This window comes from Diadema antillarum, unplaced genomic scaffold, assembly GCF_040938485.1.
Source record: "Diadema antillarum isolate AM-2024a unplaced genomic scaffold, OU_Dant_1.0 seq00000810_RagTag, whole genome shotgun sequence".
NCBI lineage: Eukaryota > Metazoa > Echinodermata > Echinoidea > Diadematoida > Diadematidae > Diadema > Diadema antillarum.
The window spans coordinates 161,850-176,696 of record NW_027271690.1 but is presented as its reverse complement, the minus strand read 5'-3'; the positions used below and the strand labels follow the sequence as shown (position 1 = coordinate 176,696).

The 14,847-nt window shown below is 39.6% G+C and overlaps 1 protein-coding gene across 1 annotated transcript in view; it reads right to left on the bottom strand.

Moving 5' to 3' along the window:
• LOC139739695 (protein ELYS-like) overlaps nucleotides 1-14,847 on the bottom strand; it is a 57,626-nt gene that overhangs the window by 19,874 nt on the left and 22,905 nt on the right. Inside the window, exons 9-23 of the mRNA XM_071650305.1 lie at nucleotides 14,644-14,785; nucleotides 12,376-12,463; nucleotides 11,692-11,847; nucleotides 9,808-9,939; nucleotides 8,546-8,636; nucleotides 7,794-7,880; nucleotides 5,593-5,733; nucleotides 5,068-5,172; nucleotides 4,330-4,429; nucleotides 3,620-3,746; nucleotides 2,984-3,097; nucleotides 2,495-2,596; nucleotides 1,740-1,930; nucleotides 972-1,066; nucleotides 313-497 (exon numbers count right to left, since the gene is read on the bottom strand). Coding sequence (XP_071506406.1) covers nucleotides 313-497; nucleotides 972-1,066; nucleotides 1,740-1,930; nucleotides 2,495-2,596; nucleotides 2,984-3,097; nucleotides 3,620-3,746; nucleotides 4,330-4,429; nucleotides 5,068-5,172; nucleotides 5,593-5,733; nucleotides 7,794-7,880; nucleotides 8,546-8,636; nucleotides 9,808-9,939; nucleotides 11,692-11,847; nucleotides 12,376-12,463; nucleotides 14,644-14,785 — 1,856 coding nt within the window. The remainder of the gene's footprint in view (nucleotides 1-312; nucleotides 498-971; nucleotides 1,067-1,739; nucleotides 1,931-2,494; nucleotides 2,597-2,983; nucleotides 3,098-3,619; nucleotides 3,747-4,329; nucleotides 4,430-5,067; nucleotides 5,173-5,592; nucleotides 5,734-7,793; nucleotides 7,881-8,545; nucleotides 8,637-9,807; nucleotides 9,940-11,691; nucleotides 11,848-12,375; nucleotides 12,464-14,643; nucleotides 14,786-14,847) is intronic.

The following is a 14,847-nucleotide window of genomic DNA, read 5'->3' as shown; positions in this document are numbered from 1 at the left end:
TATCCTTAAAAATTGAATATTTGAATATTTGATAGAATCAAAACTTATTAAAAATTCTAAATATTTGATTGAATCAAAACATATCAAAAATATTGAATATTTCAACGCAAGAGGAGACACATCTTTATTACAAAGCTATCCCCCACAAACAAACAAGAAAACAAACAAACAAACAAGGTGGTTTGACACACTGAGTTTAGCAATGAACATTGGAAAGTATGAATTGCCTCGCTCTTTGATCAAAGCTGTGAAAAGCTACCGAACAAGAGGAACACAAACATGTACCCGTGCCCTAACAAGAGCCCCACTCACCATCATTGCCTGCTGCCTGAGGGTTTGGTTGAGCCTGATGGCATCCACAAACCTGGTGCGCTGGAGGTAGTGCATCACCAGCAGCTCCTTGGAGTTGGGCTCCGTGGTCTCTTGGAGGTAGCGCTCCAGCAGCGACTCCTCGACATCGTCGAACGGCAGCCGCAGCAGCTGGTCCATTGTCTTGGCTGAGATGGCAGAGTGTGCAACAACAAAAGCTTCACAATGAGTTTGGCATGAATTTACATGATGAGAGCAAAGTTTCACAGTTGGATTATCTCGAACACTGCAAATTATTTACACTACATAATTTTCAGATTAACAGCATAGAATCACTGTAATCATATTTGCATCGACATTTGCATAGACAAAAGAAATAGTCAACACACTGATTTGCTAATTTTGAATAATTATGGCATGTGGTGTCGAATTTTGGAAGGAAGATGGGATGTCGCGAATACATGCATTTGAAAGATGACTGCATGTATGTTGAGGATTCATTTCCAAAGATAATATCTTGTTTTAAAATCAATTAAAGAAGATGTCTGTAAATCAAGAATTCATTTCTGGAAAGACAAATTTCAAAGTCTAAATTTCTCTTGAACAGATGAAAAAACGGAAAAGGACAGCATCATCATGAATGCTGGGGAGGTTGAACTCACTTTGCTGAGAACCCAGAAAGATGTGGTAGAGGAGGTCGTCCATGGTGGAGGGGTCCCTGTACTCTCGCTGGAACTGGAAGGCTTCAGCAGTCAGTCTGCATGGGTAAGGAGAATGGATTGACGTCACAGCATCAAGATTGCACACAGACAGAAGCAAACAAAAGTTATCAATGCTGGGCCCAGCAGTCGTGCACTGTTTATTAACGCTATCAGAACACAACACTTGTAAAGCTTGATGATGATAATAATAATGAAAAGCACTAATACAGTGCCACTTGTCTGTAAAGAACATTCAAAGGCACCGTGTGATGGTGACAAGGCATTTGCTCCTGCGACAATTGCTTCAGTCTTACTTTCTTCGAAGACTTAGGGTTGGGGTTGGGGTTGTGATGGGTTTTAGGTCTATTTTAATGCGAGGATTACGGTTATGTTTGTGGGTTGAATCTATGTTTGGCTTAGCGTGCAGATATTTCATGGGAGCAATTGTCACAGAAACAAATGTCATGGAACCCTTGTGATATCTGTGGCTGGTGTGTATACACTGGAAAAGACCTAAGAGCCTATATCGCTTCATCTCAATACAAGTAAGAAATTTCAGTCAAGAAAGGAAGTTGGCCCTTGAGGTTATCTGAATTGAAAATCATTTCACATAATCTACAGTTGTAAGCTGGGATATTGACAGTATGCCACAAATAAGGTAAGGTCCTTTATCCCTTACTGTACAGGATGTCAAAGATTCTATTACCAGCTACAGTTCTGATTTCTCACCCATTGGCTAGCAGCACGGTCAGATGCAGTCTGACGTCGTCCGGCATCTCCAGCGCTGGCTTCACACAGCGTACGTACTGTAGCGCCCTCTTTGCCTGGCCGTGGTAGAGGAAGAGCTTGATGATGCGGGTGTGTTGCCATGACAACAGGTCATTGTTCGTGTTGGGATCCAGCAGCATTGCTAATGCCTCCTGTTCCATTAAAGTAGTATGTGAATCAACAAAGATACGATTTGTCACTGCATTCAAAATAGAGGCAGCTCCCCTTGCAATATAGGTAACCATAAATAAAGAAAAAAAAATATCTACAATTCCAGTAGAATTTAGCATCACAGGCAAGTATTGGATTTCTGGGATCATATTTTTCTGTTCAATTCAAGATACACTGATTTGAGCACATAATAGTGAATCATAGCAATGATGCATACATGGTCGTTATGACAAGAAAATAAAACAACCTATTTTTTTTTCATTGTCAGAAGCAAGATTTTAGTACACTTTTACAAATTCTGAGATGTCATATGTGATGTCAGTTGGTTCATCAACACATGTAAAAAGGTAATAAAGCATACATGAAACAGACGTTCCTCATCCGCAGCATTATCACAATAGCAATCAATACCAGCATGATCACTTTCATCACCAGTAACATCAGGAGGGTCTACATCATCATCAGTTTGGGGACAACAAGACGTTCTACACTGACTCCTGCACAAACACACACACACACACACACACACATTTCTACAACCATACCTCATAGTCCCTGTGATCCAGAAGCCAAAATGCCTGTAGCAGCTTTGTCAATCCCAGGGGGAGGTTGAACACTTGATAGAATTGCTCAAGCTTGCTTATCATCTGAAAGAAGATAACAAACACAAAAAGCAACATTAAATCAAATAACAAATCACACATGAAAATGCTGTGGAAAGCATTGGTACAACTAAAAACAGCATGCAAAGATTGAATAGCAATTCCAAAGGCTACAGTAAGTGTACACACATTTTCCTCAAATGATCTTTTTTTTTCACTTAAAAGCTATAAGACACATCATCTATCATATCCATTTCTTTCATGTAACTTATAATTCTGGTTTTGAACTGTGCCCTAACCATTCACTTCTTTCATGTGACACAAGCACTGAAAAACTGTAATCAAAGAAGGAAATTCCACACTCATACCTACAGCTGTAATACACAAATGCTTGCAATGCCCTCTTGTGATCAATCTGTCTCATGTACGTACCGGCAAATGTTTGGCATCATTGCTGACCGAAATGATATCCAGCAGGAGGTATCCCACGATGCAATGTTTGGTTGCCAAGGGAACATGCTCCAGGAGGTACATGTCCAGCAGAGCCTAGGGGGATCACAGTACAGAGACATGATTTGATAGCGCAAAACGATGGTACATGGTTGAATATAGATCATCAGTAAAATTGCAAAATACGAAACTCATTTCAGAATAGGCATTGCTCTGTGCCTCATTTTCATAGTTTGGTGAACTGCCAAATATAATGTGGTATGAAGGGAATCTCAAAACATATTTTCTCTATAATTCATTTTATTATGAAATGAATATCAATACAAGGATTAATGAGATTTCAACGACAGTCACATTTAGGGATGATATTGAGGTTTGTTGAAAAAATTTGAAATCAGATTTAAATCTACAGAATATCATGCCTGGTCACAGTTTTTATAACCAAATCAGTGTCTGTTTCAGATTTTTTTCAAGTTTTCACAATTACAAAAGAATGTTGGAGTGCAATGTGCATCCTGTTCCATGATACTATGCAGAGCACTCATTTGGCGATTCAAAACAAACTACATCAAAGCCAGAAATACACCAAAGCCCACAAAGCTTGGACGCCTCACTCACATGGAGACTGGGCGGAGGGTAGATGCCGGTTCCTCCTTCTTCCTTCCGGTCCCAGAGGGATGTGAGTGCCACGCCTGCCTCTCCCACCAGTCCATCAATCAGCATGATGTCACCCATTGTGTCGTTCCTGTCAATATCCATTATAAAGATGACAAAGAAAGAGACACTCCCTCTCAGGAAAGATCTTTGGTGGCAAAACTGCATTCATGCATTATACAGTGAACGATGCATGCATACCAGATAGGCGCAAGCCACAGCTAAGTGTAAAATAAGAATTTCTTTCATACTTACAGCATTTTCTGATGAACTGAAATCTGGAACTCAATGATAATTAACATCTTCTACCTATACTGTTTCACAGAGCGGAGGACTGGGTTACATTCACAATAAGCAAAATCTTTTGTTGTTTTTTTCATTCACTTTTATTTTCGTAATATACAAGTATTGCACATCAGCCGCATATCTATTTCACAATTTCAAGGAATCACATAAAAATCAAACAATGAGCAAAATCTTATCTCTCTGATAAATTCACTGACATTGACAGACAAGCCAGCGCCATTAACGAACTTCTTCATTCAATTCACATATTGGGCTGGTGCAAAGAGTTCAGTAAAGAGCACGCTGTAAATCTTTTCATCTGTGACGGCAAATTTTACTCTCGGTCAGATGGGAGGGTATCAAAGATGAGACAGAGAAATGACCCTCACCTGCACATCTTGGTCAGCTCGGCTCTCCTCTGTGCGTACGTCATGCGGAGGAGGGACGATGGATAGCAGAACTGACCATCCCGCGGAAATCCCATGTTGTCTACAACAAAAGGAGAAATTGGGTTGGTCAAGGGACAAGGAGTCTTTCAAACGGATTCCTGCGATTTGGCTTCAGTTCAGTAAAATTATTCAATTTCCACACGCCTTTTCATTATCACAAACTGAAGTGGCCCAAAACCATTCAACCCTCATGAGAATAACTACACATATATATACTTAGGATCAATCCTACTCCAATTATATTTCATTTGAACCACAGTACCATTAAACACGCGTTGATATGAAAATTAAAGAAAACAAAAGAGAATCCAGATTAGTTCAGCACCTGGTGATTAAAAGAAACAACATGAAAATGATTTCTAGCTGATAAGCGTTCATATATGATCCTCTTCCTTACAAGAAATCACTAACATGTCTTTACCAGGTTTTGTTTTGTTTTTTCTTCATATTTCTTCTTCCCCCCCCCCCCTCCTCCTAAACTCTCATTTTCCTTCTCCTCATTTTCCTTCTTCCTCTTCTTCTTCTTCTGATTCCTCTTCTTCTTCTTCTACCTCTTTTCACATTCAAGTGACAACTTCCTAGCATTTAAAGGGGCTAATCAGTGGTCAGTCGTATGGGAAATTTAGATATCAGGTAGGTGATTAACATCTAATTTCTCAAGCATAGAAATAAATTCACCTGCACTCTCTGGTAGAAGGCCGCTGTGGGCAAACCAGAGGACCATCTTGAGGTGCTGGGAGAGAAGAGTGACCACACACAACTTTGTCTCCAGATCCTTCACCCCTACATGAAAAGAAACACAGAAAACAGCCAAACAGTCAAACAAACTATAGCATGACCATGAACAAATGTCAAGATTAAGTCGGTCATTTTAAGGACCAAAATCACATCCAAGAGAGAATACATGGTGTACCGCAAAATCACCAACTACCGAACATTCCACCACCATGGAAACTTTCAAAGGATGCTTAGGGGAGAGTTAAGTAATAAAGTCAGCCTAGTCTTGATCAAACTGTTTGATAACCCCCCTGATATATAGTTATGTGTTTATTTTAGCATTTAATATTTAACACCTAATGATAAAATACAAGCAGGAACAAATTACAACACCACCACCAAATATAAGTCTTTTATGTCAGACACCAAGACATTGACTTGCTGGTACAGAGGTGTTCACAGTGGCTCAGTAAAAGACACGCCTACCTTGCTCTGTCGTTGTTCCTGATTGGTCGAGCAAGGCCTGGAAGAGAGTGACCATGTGACACAGCTGGGTGGAGTAGGACTCCAGGGTCTTGTATGTCTGTGAGTCGATGGACATCCCGTAGCCATCATAGAAGGACGTGCCTAAAGGATGCAAGAAATGATACAAAATTCACATTCAGATCAAGATGAGGAAGGGGCAAAACTGAACAAGTCTTGGCAGAAAACTCCAGAAACAAGAGACCCTGGGGTCTTGCGATCATCCAAGTACTGCAAGTTCACCTTCCACACATTCTTGTAGACCATTACCTCGGAACATAGAAAACTTAGACTTACTTAGCTTTTCACTTCTGGTTCTGGAGAAAAAAAAAATGTAAAGATTCCTTGATTTGAAGGCTCTACCTCTCTACCCAATGCCCTCCCATCCCATCCCCCCCCCCCCCAAAAAAAAAAAAAATAAATAAATAAATAAATAGATTTTTTTTAAAGCACATTGAGTCAATGGGGCCCCTAAGTGGAGAATGATGTCCATTTATTTGATAGAAACTGTTGTGCAAAATAGGTAGATGTACAGAGTATTGAGAAAGAAAGGGTTTTGCCCAATGACAAGGTCTACAAAGGAACTAAAATTGAAAGGGTCATCAGAACTTGCTACAAAATGAAAAGGTGTACAAGAAGAGGTACTGACAAGAAAACACTTATCCAAATGGCACTACTGAGAATGAGAGGCTTATCTAAAGAGTACTGCATAAAGAAAGGGTCTACACAAGAGCTGGGAATGAAAGGGATATAGAAACTGTTCTGCAAAATGAAAGGGTGCACAAAGTATTTGAGAAGGAAAGGCTTATCTACAGTGTACTCCCAAATGAAAGTTTCTACAAAAGAGCTGGGAATGAAAGGGTGTACAGATTATTTGAGAAAAAAAAAGGGTTATCTACAGTGTACTCCCAAATGAAAGAGTCTACAAAAGAGCTGGGAGTGAAAGGGTTATAGAAACTCTTCTTCAAAATGAAAGGGTGCACAGATCATTTGAGAATAAAAGGGTTACCTACAGTGTACTGCCAAATGAAAGGGTCTACAAAAGAGCTAGGAATGAGAGGGTTATAGAAACTGATCTTCAAAATGAAAGGGTGCACAGATTATTTGAGAACAAAAGGATTATCTACAGTGTACTGCCAAATGAAAGGGTCTACAAAAGAGCTGGGAGTGAAAGGGTTATAGAAACTGTTCTTCAAAATGAAAGGGTGTACAGATTATTTGAGAATGAGAGGCTTATCTAAAGAGTACTGCATAAAGAAAGAATCTACAAAAGAGCTGGGAATGAAAGGGTTATAGAAACTGTTCTTCAAAATGAAAGGGTGCACAGATTATTTGAGAATAAAAGGGTTATCTACAGTGTACTCCCAAATGAAAGGGTCTACAAAAACACTGGGATTGAAAGGGTTATAGAAACTGTTCAGCAAAATGAAAGGGTGCACAGATTATTTGAGAATAAAAGGGTTATCTACGGGGTCCTGCCAAATGAAAGGGTCTACAAAAGAGCTAGGAATGAAAAGGGTTATAGAAACTGTTAAGGAAAATGAAAGGGTGTACAAAGTATTTGAGAATAAAAGGGTTGTCTACGGGATCCTGCCAAATGAAAGGGTCTACGAAAGGGTTGGGAATGGTAGGGTTATAGAAACTGTTCTGCAAACTGAAAGGGTATACAGAGGTACTGAGAATTAGAGGCTTATGTAAAGGGTATTTCCTAAAGAAGGGGTCTATAAAAGAGCTGGGAATTGAATGGATATATAAATTGTTCTGCAAAATAAATAGGGTGTACAGTAGTACTGAGAATATAATGGTCATCTAAATGATACTGCCAAATAAAAGGGTCAACAATGAGCTGGGGATGGGAGGGTTATAGATCTTTTTTTTATTTTTTTTTTTATTTTTTTTTTTTGCAAAATGAAAGGGTGCACAGAGGTACTGGGAATGAAAGGGTTATCAAAAGGGTACAGTAACTCACAAGAGTCTACAACAGAGCTAAGAATGAAGGGCTTATAGAAACTGTTGTGCAAAATGCAAGTGTGTAGAAAGTTACAGCACATTACTTCTACAATACATGATAATGTGAATGAAAACCAGTAGCAAAATAAAAATCTGTACAAAGCTGCTATATTTGGCATTCTTGAAAGGCTTACAAGGAGGGGAAGAAAGCTTACACATGTCATCCACTGACTGCTTGATGCTTGCCACCTTGCCCCAGGCCCACTCCAAGATGGATCGAAGATTCATGCCGGAAGTGAAATCTGTATGGTAGTAAAAGGCATGAAATGTTAATATGGACCTAGGGACAATATCACTTCAAGATCATCTCATGACGCATCCCTTTGCAATACTTTCTCTACAGACTTTGGGTAATGTCAAATATTTGAGGCATTTGAATCATCAAAAGCAAAGTATTTCCATTTTCATTTCCCTCATCATATCAACGATAATCTAGGTCAATGATCATTTTTGCTGTCTTAATCTTTTTTACCATTAATTTGTCCTGACAATCGCATATTTCACCCTTACTACAACACCACCACCATCCCTGTAACAACTATCACTATCAATCTTAACAACATCAATATCAAAAACATCACTACTTACCTTGTCTAGCCATCCTTTCTTCTATACCACCACCATTTTTATATTGTTGCCTTAATATTCACATACACAAACACTGTATGTAGCAACATAATCATCAATAACCATCAAAATCATCACAACAGTCTTACTAATATTTTCCTACTAGTCAACTGGCACAATCACTGTCTTAGTAGTCATTATCACCATCATAATCAATACAATCACATTCATTGCACCCTCACACTCACAAATACCAAAATCATCTGCATCATTGCAACTACCATCCCCATCATCATCACCAATATCACCATGGTAACCATGGGATGCGAGAACAGCTCACCTCCTTGGCTCCAGCTGCTGATGCAGGCCACCAGGAACCCCAGTAGGTTGTGCTCCAGTGCTACGGTCAGTATGGCCTCCCGCTGGCTGGCCTATAGTGACCACAAGAAACACATAGGGCTAATCACATACTGGTATGTAAAACTTTTGAGCATGTATTGTGTACATGTGCATGTGCACTTGTGTGTGTCTGTGTGTGTATGCACAAATATGTGTGAAAGTTCATGTGCATGCAGATTTTATATATCTTTTGGGATAATATAATTAATGGTAGTAGTAGTGGTGGTGGTGGTGGGAGTAGTAGAAGTAGTCGTAGTAGTAGTAGTAGTAGTAGTAGTAGTAGTAGTAGTAGTAGTAGTAGTAGTAGTAGTAGTAGTAGTAGTAGTGGTAGTAGTAGTGGTAGTAGTAGTGTAGTAGTGGCAGTAGTAGTAGTAGTAGTACACAAGTGTTGTAGTAGTAGTAGTAGTAGTAGTAGTACTAGCAGAGACTCCAACCCCAAGCACCTTCTGATCTGGAGATTCTCCCGCCGGAAACCCCTAGCAAACGGGAGACTCCAAGTTGATGTGTGTGGAGCGCGGAGTTCCTAGGATTCTAGATGTTCTCTGTTGCTATCTAAGGTTTATTTTTTCAACATACGATAGAAATAAGTTAGAAATCCTTTCCACCGGGAGACACAGAGCCAGGGCGGGAGAAATCAAATCTCAAACGGGAGAACGGGAGATTGTGCAAAAATAGGCTTTCGGCGGGAGATCTCCCGTCGAAAACGGGAGAGTTGGAGTCTCTGTACTAGTAGTAGTTGTAGTAGCAGCAGTAATAGTAGTATGTGGACATGTTTACTCATCAGACCATCAGAAATATACTTCCAAACATATTAAGTGGTTGAGTCCTGCTTCATGCTTGTACCTCACAGTAGTAGCCTTACATACATAAATTCACACGGTGCAATATTTTGATGAATATTTTGAATGGACTGCCTGATTTCCCTTAATATTTCTCAAGTGTTCTCACTTAATCTTGCCCATCTGCTGCGTCCACACACCGCAATGTTTTCGGGAAATTTGCCTTCAATTGATAGCTCAATTCACATTTCGAAAGAGCAAAAGTCAGAAAGAAAGAGAAAGAGAAACAGAGAGAGAGACAGAGAGAAAGTGACATAGAAAGAAGGACAAAAAGATGGAAAGAGAAATACAGAGAGAGACAGACATACTTACAGGGACAGAGAGGAAAAGAGAGAAAAAAGGGGGGCGTGGCAAAATCACTGACCTGGTTGAGATTGGCTGGTGTCTGGTCTATGTAGTTCCTTCGCTGGATGAGATGTGCATTCCAGCATCTCAAGTAGAAACCCCTGGGCTCTCTGAGGACGACTGGACCCTGGCTACACAGGTCAGCTAGAATCTGTCCATGTGACCAGAATGACACAAAATATTCACTTCATTTCAAGATATATGTCGCTGGTTGTTGTTGTTGTTCTTGCTTTTTTGTGTGTGTTTTTTAATTTTTTTTTCAAAGAGGGGATAGGAGGATATTTTTACAAATCATGAAAATTGTTATTATTCCTCCTACTACTATATTTTCTATAAATATCCCTCAACAGAGACTCCAACCCCAAGCACCTTCTGATCTAGAGATACTCTAACCCTCTAGAGATCTCTAGAGATTCTGAAACACATCACAAGCGCAAAGTTCCTTGTGGCCAGGGTCCACAAGGTTCTAGATGCTCTCTCGTGCTATCTTAGGCTTTATTTTTCAACATACCATGACATTAAGTAAGAAATCATTTCAAGTGGGAGACACAGAGCCAGGGCGGGAGAAATTTAATCTCAAGCAGGAGAACGGGAGATTTTGCAAAAATGGGCTTTCGGCGGGAGATCTCCCGTCGAAAGCGGAAGAGTTGCTCAAGGCTTCTTTGCCATACAAATACACAACAATGAAGAACACCATAACATTTATATCTGTGTATTCACTCATGGCTGTCTCCTTGTAGTCTTACCACAACAGGCTTTTTAATTATATTTTGTGTTGCTACTGTGACCCTGTTCATCTTAAAGCAGCAGATACACAGACATTGCTTCCATTCATCCGGAAATGAGTCATATTTTATCCTTAAACTAACAGAACCACGCTGATTGCAGTGAACAATAAATTGAGAAGAATGCCTCAATCTCATCAAGCACTTTAAAGGGCGTGCACAGTTCTGGTTGAGGTGAGGATTTAGCTTTTAACGTTCTGCGAGATATTCAGAAACCACTCTATGAGATGTTAAAGAGCATGCAATTCTAAGGGGTATCAAAAGTTTATTTGATGAAAATCAGTTTCGGAATGGCTGAGATATCCAAAAACAATACGAAACAAAGAGATCCTGATAAAAGTTGTGGCCTGTCGCCTTTTAATATTATCACTTTTTTGGATATCTCAGACATTTGAAAACCAATCGTTGTCAAATAAACGCTGAATCCTTCTTAAACTTACAAGCTCTTTCATATTTCATACGAGGTTTCTCATTACCTCACTTAGGAATGTTCAAAACATGAATCCCCACCTCAACCAGTACTGTACAGTTCCTTTAACTTCATTCTGCCACACAAGCATGTCCTTTCATGTACAAGTAAGTGAATTTTACTGATAATAACATTTTGAGAATCAACAAACACTGCTACTGTATACACAGAGTATTTTGCAGTGTTTTCAGTTTTGCCAACTTTGTGGGTCCACCGATATTTGCAAAATTCGCAAACATGCCGCCTCCTATACCACAAATGCATAGTATATTGTTGCACAGGTGGGAAATCCTCGACTTTTTGCTTGAAAAGTGCTTGTACTCCTTCCCCATTCCATCAAAGCGGTTTTCAATGATAAAGTCAATCACCTGTGAAATTGTCTTACACATCCCAATTTACAAACCAGATAAATATACTGAATATATAGACACATCCATAAAATCCAGATGGATAAAAGGAAATATATACAGTAATTCGATGCAAATTCATGAAGGATGCTGGTGCATCACAGGTGCTCATATTATTATTATTATTATTATTATTATTATTATAGTAGCATTGCCAGTTTTCTCCAATTTCATTTCTGAGGAACTAGAGGAAAGGCAAAACAGACAAGATAATTTATGTCAAGTTAGAAACATATTAGTACCTTTCTCTGGATGCCGAGAAACTCTGCATGAACCAGACTGGATTCTGCCAGGCACACCAGACGGAAGCTGAGGGCAGAGGGATGGAGGTGGTCCTCTGGAACCGGCTGGTAGGTGGACTGGTATTTGGTGATGCTGCTCTTATCCAAGAACACATTCTACATCAATACAAACACACATAAATGAATTAAAGGGATAGAGCACACAATCTTTATGAATTTTAATATTTGTGTGATATCTACTTATTCAAATTTAAGCACTCAATCTCACTAAGCCGTGCTGTGCGCAATGAATAGGACAAAAACAGGATGTAAAACTCATTGGCAACAACAATGAAAGAATTATTGATAAAGCTGAAATGGAGCATACAATGTACTCTACTGACCCGATGAGGACGGACTGATTTTGCTATAATACGCATTTCCCAAAGACGCCTGCCCAAGTATACTCGGGAGTCGTCCTCAACAGGTTAACACATTCTACTCATGACTCATAGCCCACATGTGACATCACAGAATGGCCAATTTGTGTTCGATTGATCACAACTTCAAAAAATTATAACTCTTAGTTTTAACCAGAATTTGCTCAAACTTCTCACTGTCTCGTCCCTCTAATCTTTCTGCTTTCTATTCACAGAAACTAATTTTTCAGGGCAGACTTCCTCTTTAATTCACTGCCCAACTTACCAGAGCAAAGTCCGGCGAGGCTGCCTCCACCACAGATTCCAGATTGTAGAAGGAGAAGTACGGCGTCTGTTCTCGCATATCGTCTGGCCTGGAATGTGAAGAGAAACATCACATCTCAGGCTAACCATAGAACGGTGGTTTACATGGAAGGCAATTCACACTGTGAGAGGTAGTCTCACATTGTGACCGAGAGTTTAAACTAGATATATCGCTACAGCGACTGATATGCCTCCGCCATAATGCATGGTTCTCCTAATAGGTCTATAGTACAATGTCTTGATAATGTGTGATGACAGTTTCACACAATTGGCAAAATATTAAAATGACAGGTTTGCCACAAATGTGCTGAATGTTCACTTTCCTAGAACTAGGTTCAATTGGATGAATGATTAAAATGTCAGAGTGCAGGTATTTGGGGAACTGAAGATTTTTACTTGACTTTTGACCCTTTTATAAGTTTATGCATTGAGTAATTTTCAAGGTATTGAGAAAAAGTATAATTTCAGTATCAAATGGGAAAATAGCATTTTCTAAACCTGGCCTTTGACCTTTGACCTCACAGTTCCAAAGAGAATCACTGTTAGGTTGAACATGCATAAATATGTAAGTTTCATGATGATACCTTGAGTTACTTTTGAGATGTGGAGGAAAAAGTGCAATTCAACATTTTCACTTGACCTTTCTCCTTTTGACCTTTGACCTTTGGGCAAGAAACTTCCCACAGAATATATATCGGGTAATACATGCATACATCAAGTAAAAAATTAAAAAAACCTTCAGGCATTGCATAAATATAAGGAAAGTAGTGATATTTTGAGGAGTTGACCTTGACCTTTGACCCCTGACCTTTGAACCATGACCCCCAATTTCCCTAGATAATCACTGCCTATTGAGACAAGCATATATACTAAGTTCCATGAAGATACCTTGAACCATTTGCGAGATATGGAGAAAAACATGAATTTTCAACCTTTTTTTCACAAAATAACCTGTGACCTTTGACCTTTGACCCTGTGACCCTAAAATCCAAACAAAGTATTATCCCCCAGGATATACCCTCATACCAAGTTTGATGTAAAACCACCACACGGTTCTTGAGATATCGACAAAAACAAAACGGGACAGACGCATGTATGGACGGACGGACGACCTTACGGTGATATACTTGTGTGTCTACCCCTTTGTTCTCCCTTTTGTTAAAATAGACACACAAGCAAAAATTTTAGCCACACAAGCCTGACGGAATAAAAGCCATCTATTGTGCACTATTGTTCTCCTAGCCACACAAGCATACTCTCGTTAGCACGGGTGGACGGACGGACGGACGGACGACCCAAAAACATAATGCCTCCGGCCACTTCGTTGGCGGAGGCATAAAAAGAAAAACCAAGGAACTTCCTCACTCCAAAACTTACAAATCCGTACAAACTCTGTGTGCTTGTTATTCTGTAGGAGATCTATTAAATTGCAGATCTCATCAGCATTCACTTTCCTTGTTCCACAAAATACATGAAAGACAAGGCAAGTGGCCTATTGCAGATTTGGGTTTGATATATTCAGATCGGATGCTAACTTATGCAGATTGAAAAATGTACACATGTGGCAAAAAAAAAGGAAGATATTTTGCATTCCCATCACAACCCCCATAAAAATTTGTTTGGTTCAAGAATTACAAAGTTGCACATACCAAGCATGGTTTGAAAAGTTTTAGAAAAAAAAAAATATCTATAGCTAAACCAGGGCTCCACACTAACTTTCGTTTTTGGTGGCCCAAAGGCAAACATCCTACCTTTTTTGGTGGCCCGATCAGGCCACCAAATTCTTCATTTCTGAAATTTGGTGGCCCGACATGCATTTTTGGTGGCCCTGGGCCACCGGGCCACCGTTAGTGTTGAGCCCTGGCTAAACAAAATGTTTATTTTCAGGATGATGAGAAAAAGTGTATTATTTATATCGAAATCCACTACAGAGTGTGTACGTTCATTGTCAAAGATGTACTGTAAAACCAGAAATGTTTGTGTGTAAGAAACTTTCAGGAATTTTGTGAGGAGCTAAAATTTGTGAAAGTAAAATGCATGAGAAAGTTTTTTTTTCTACACAGGTACAAAATAGCATACTTGTAAATTTTTTTCATGGCTGGCAATTCGCGAGAGTTTCATGCTGCGAAAAAGGCCGTCGGCTCTAATTTGCGAAAGTTTCTTGAGGCGCATGTTTACATTTTTTCAGCATTAAGTTCTGATCAAAGGCTTGACCCCTTCGTCAACTTACTTGATGAATGAGGGCATCTGTGCCTGGTAATACCGATCCAGATCAAAGAGGGCGACATAGTGACACGAAGACGTGGGCAACTCGGCACCAGACGGACACCCCTCCCACACGAACACCGCCAGACTCAGATCCATGGGCTTGTCTATCAAACAACCAATCAATTCATTACATAGAATGCAAGAAATAAGATTCAACCTCGCAATT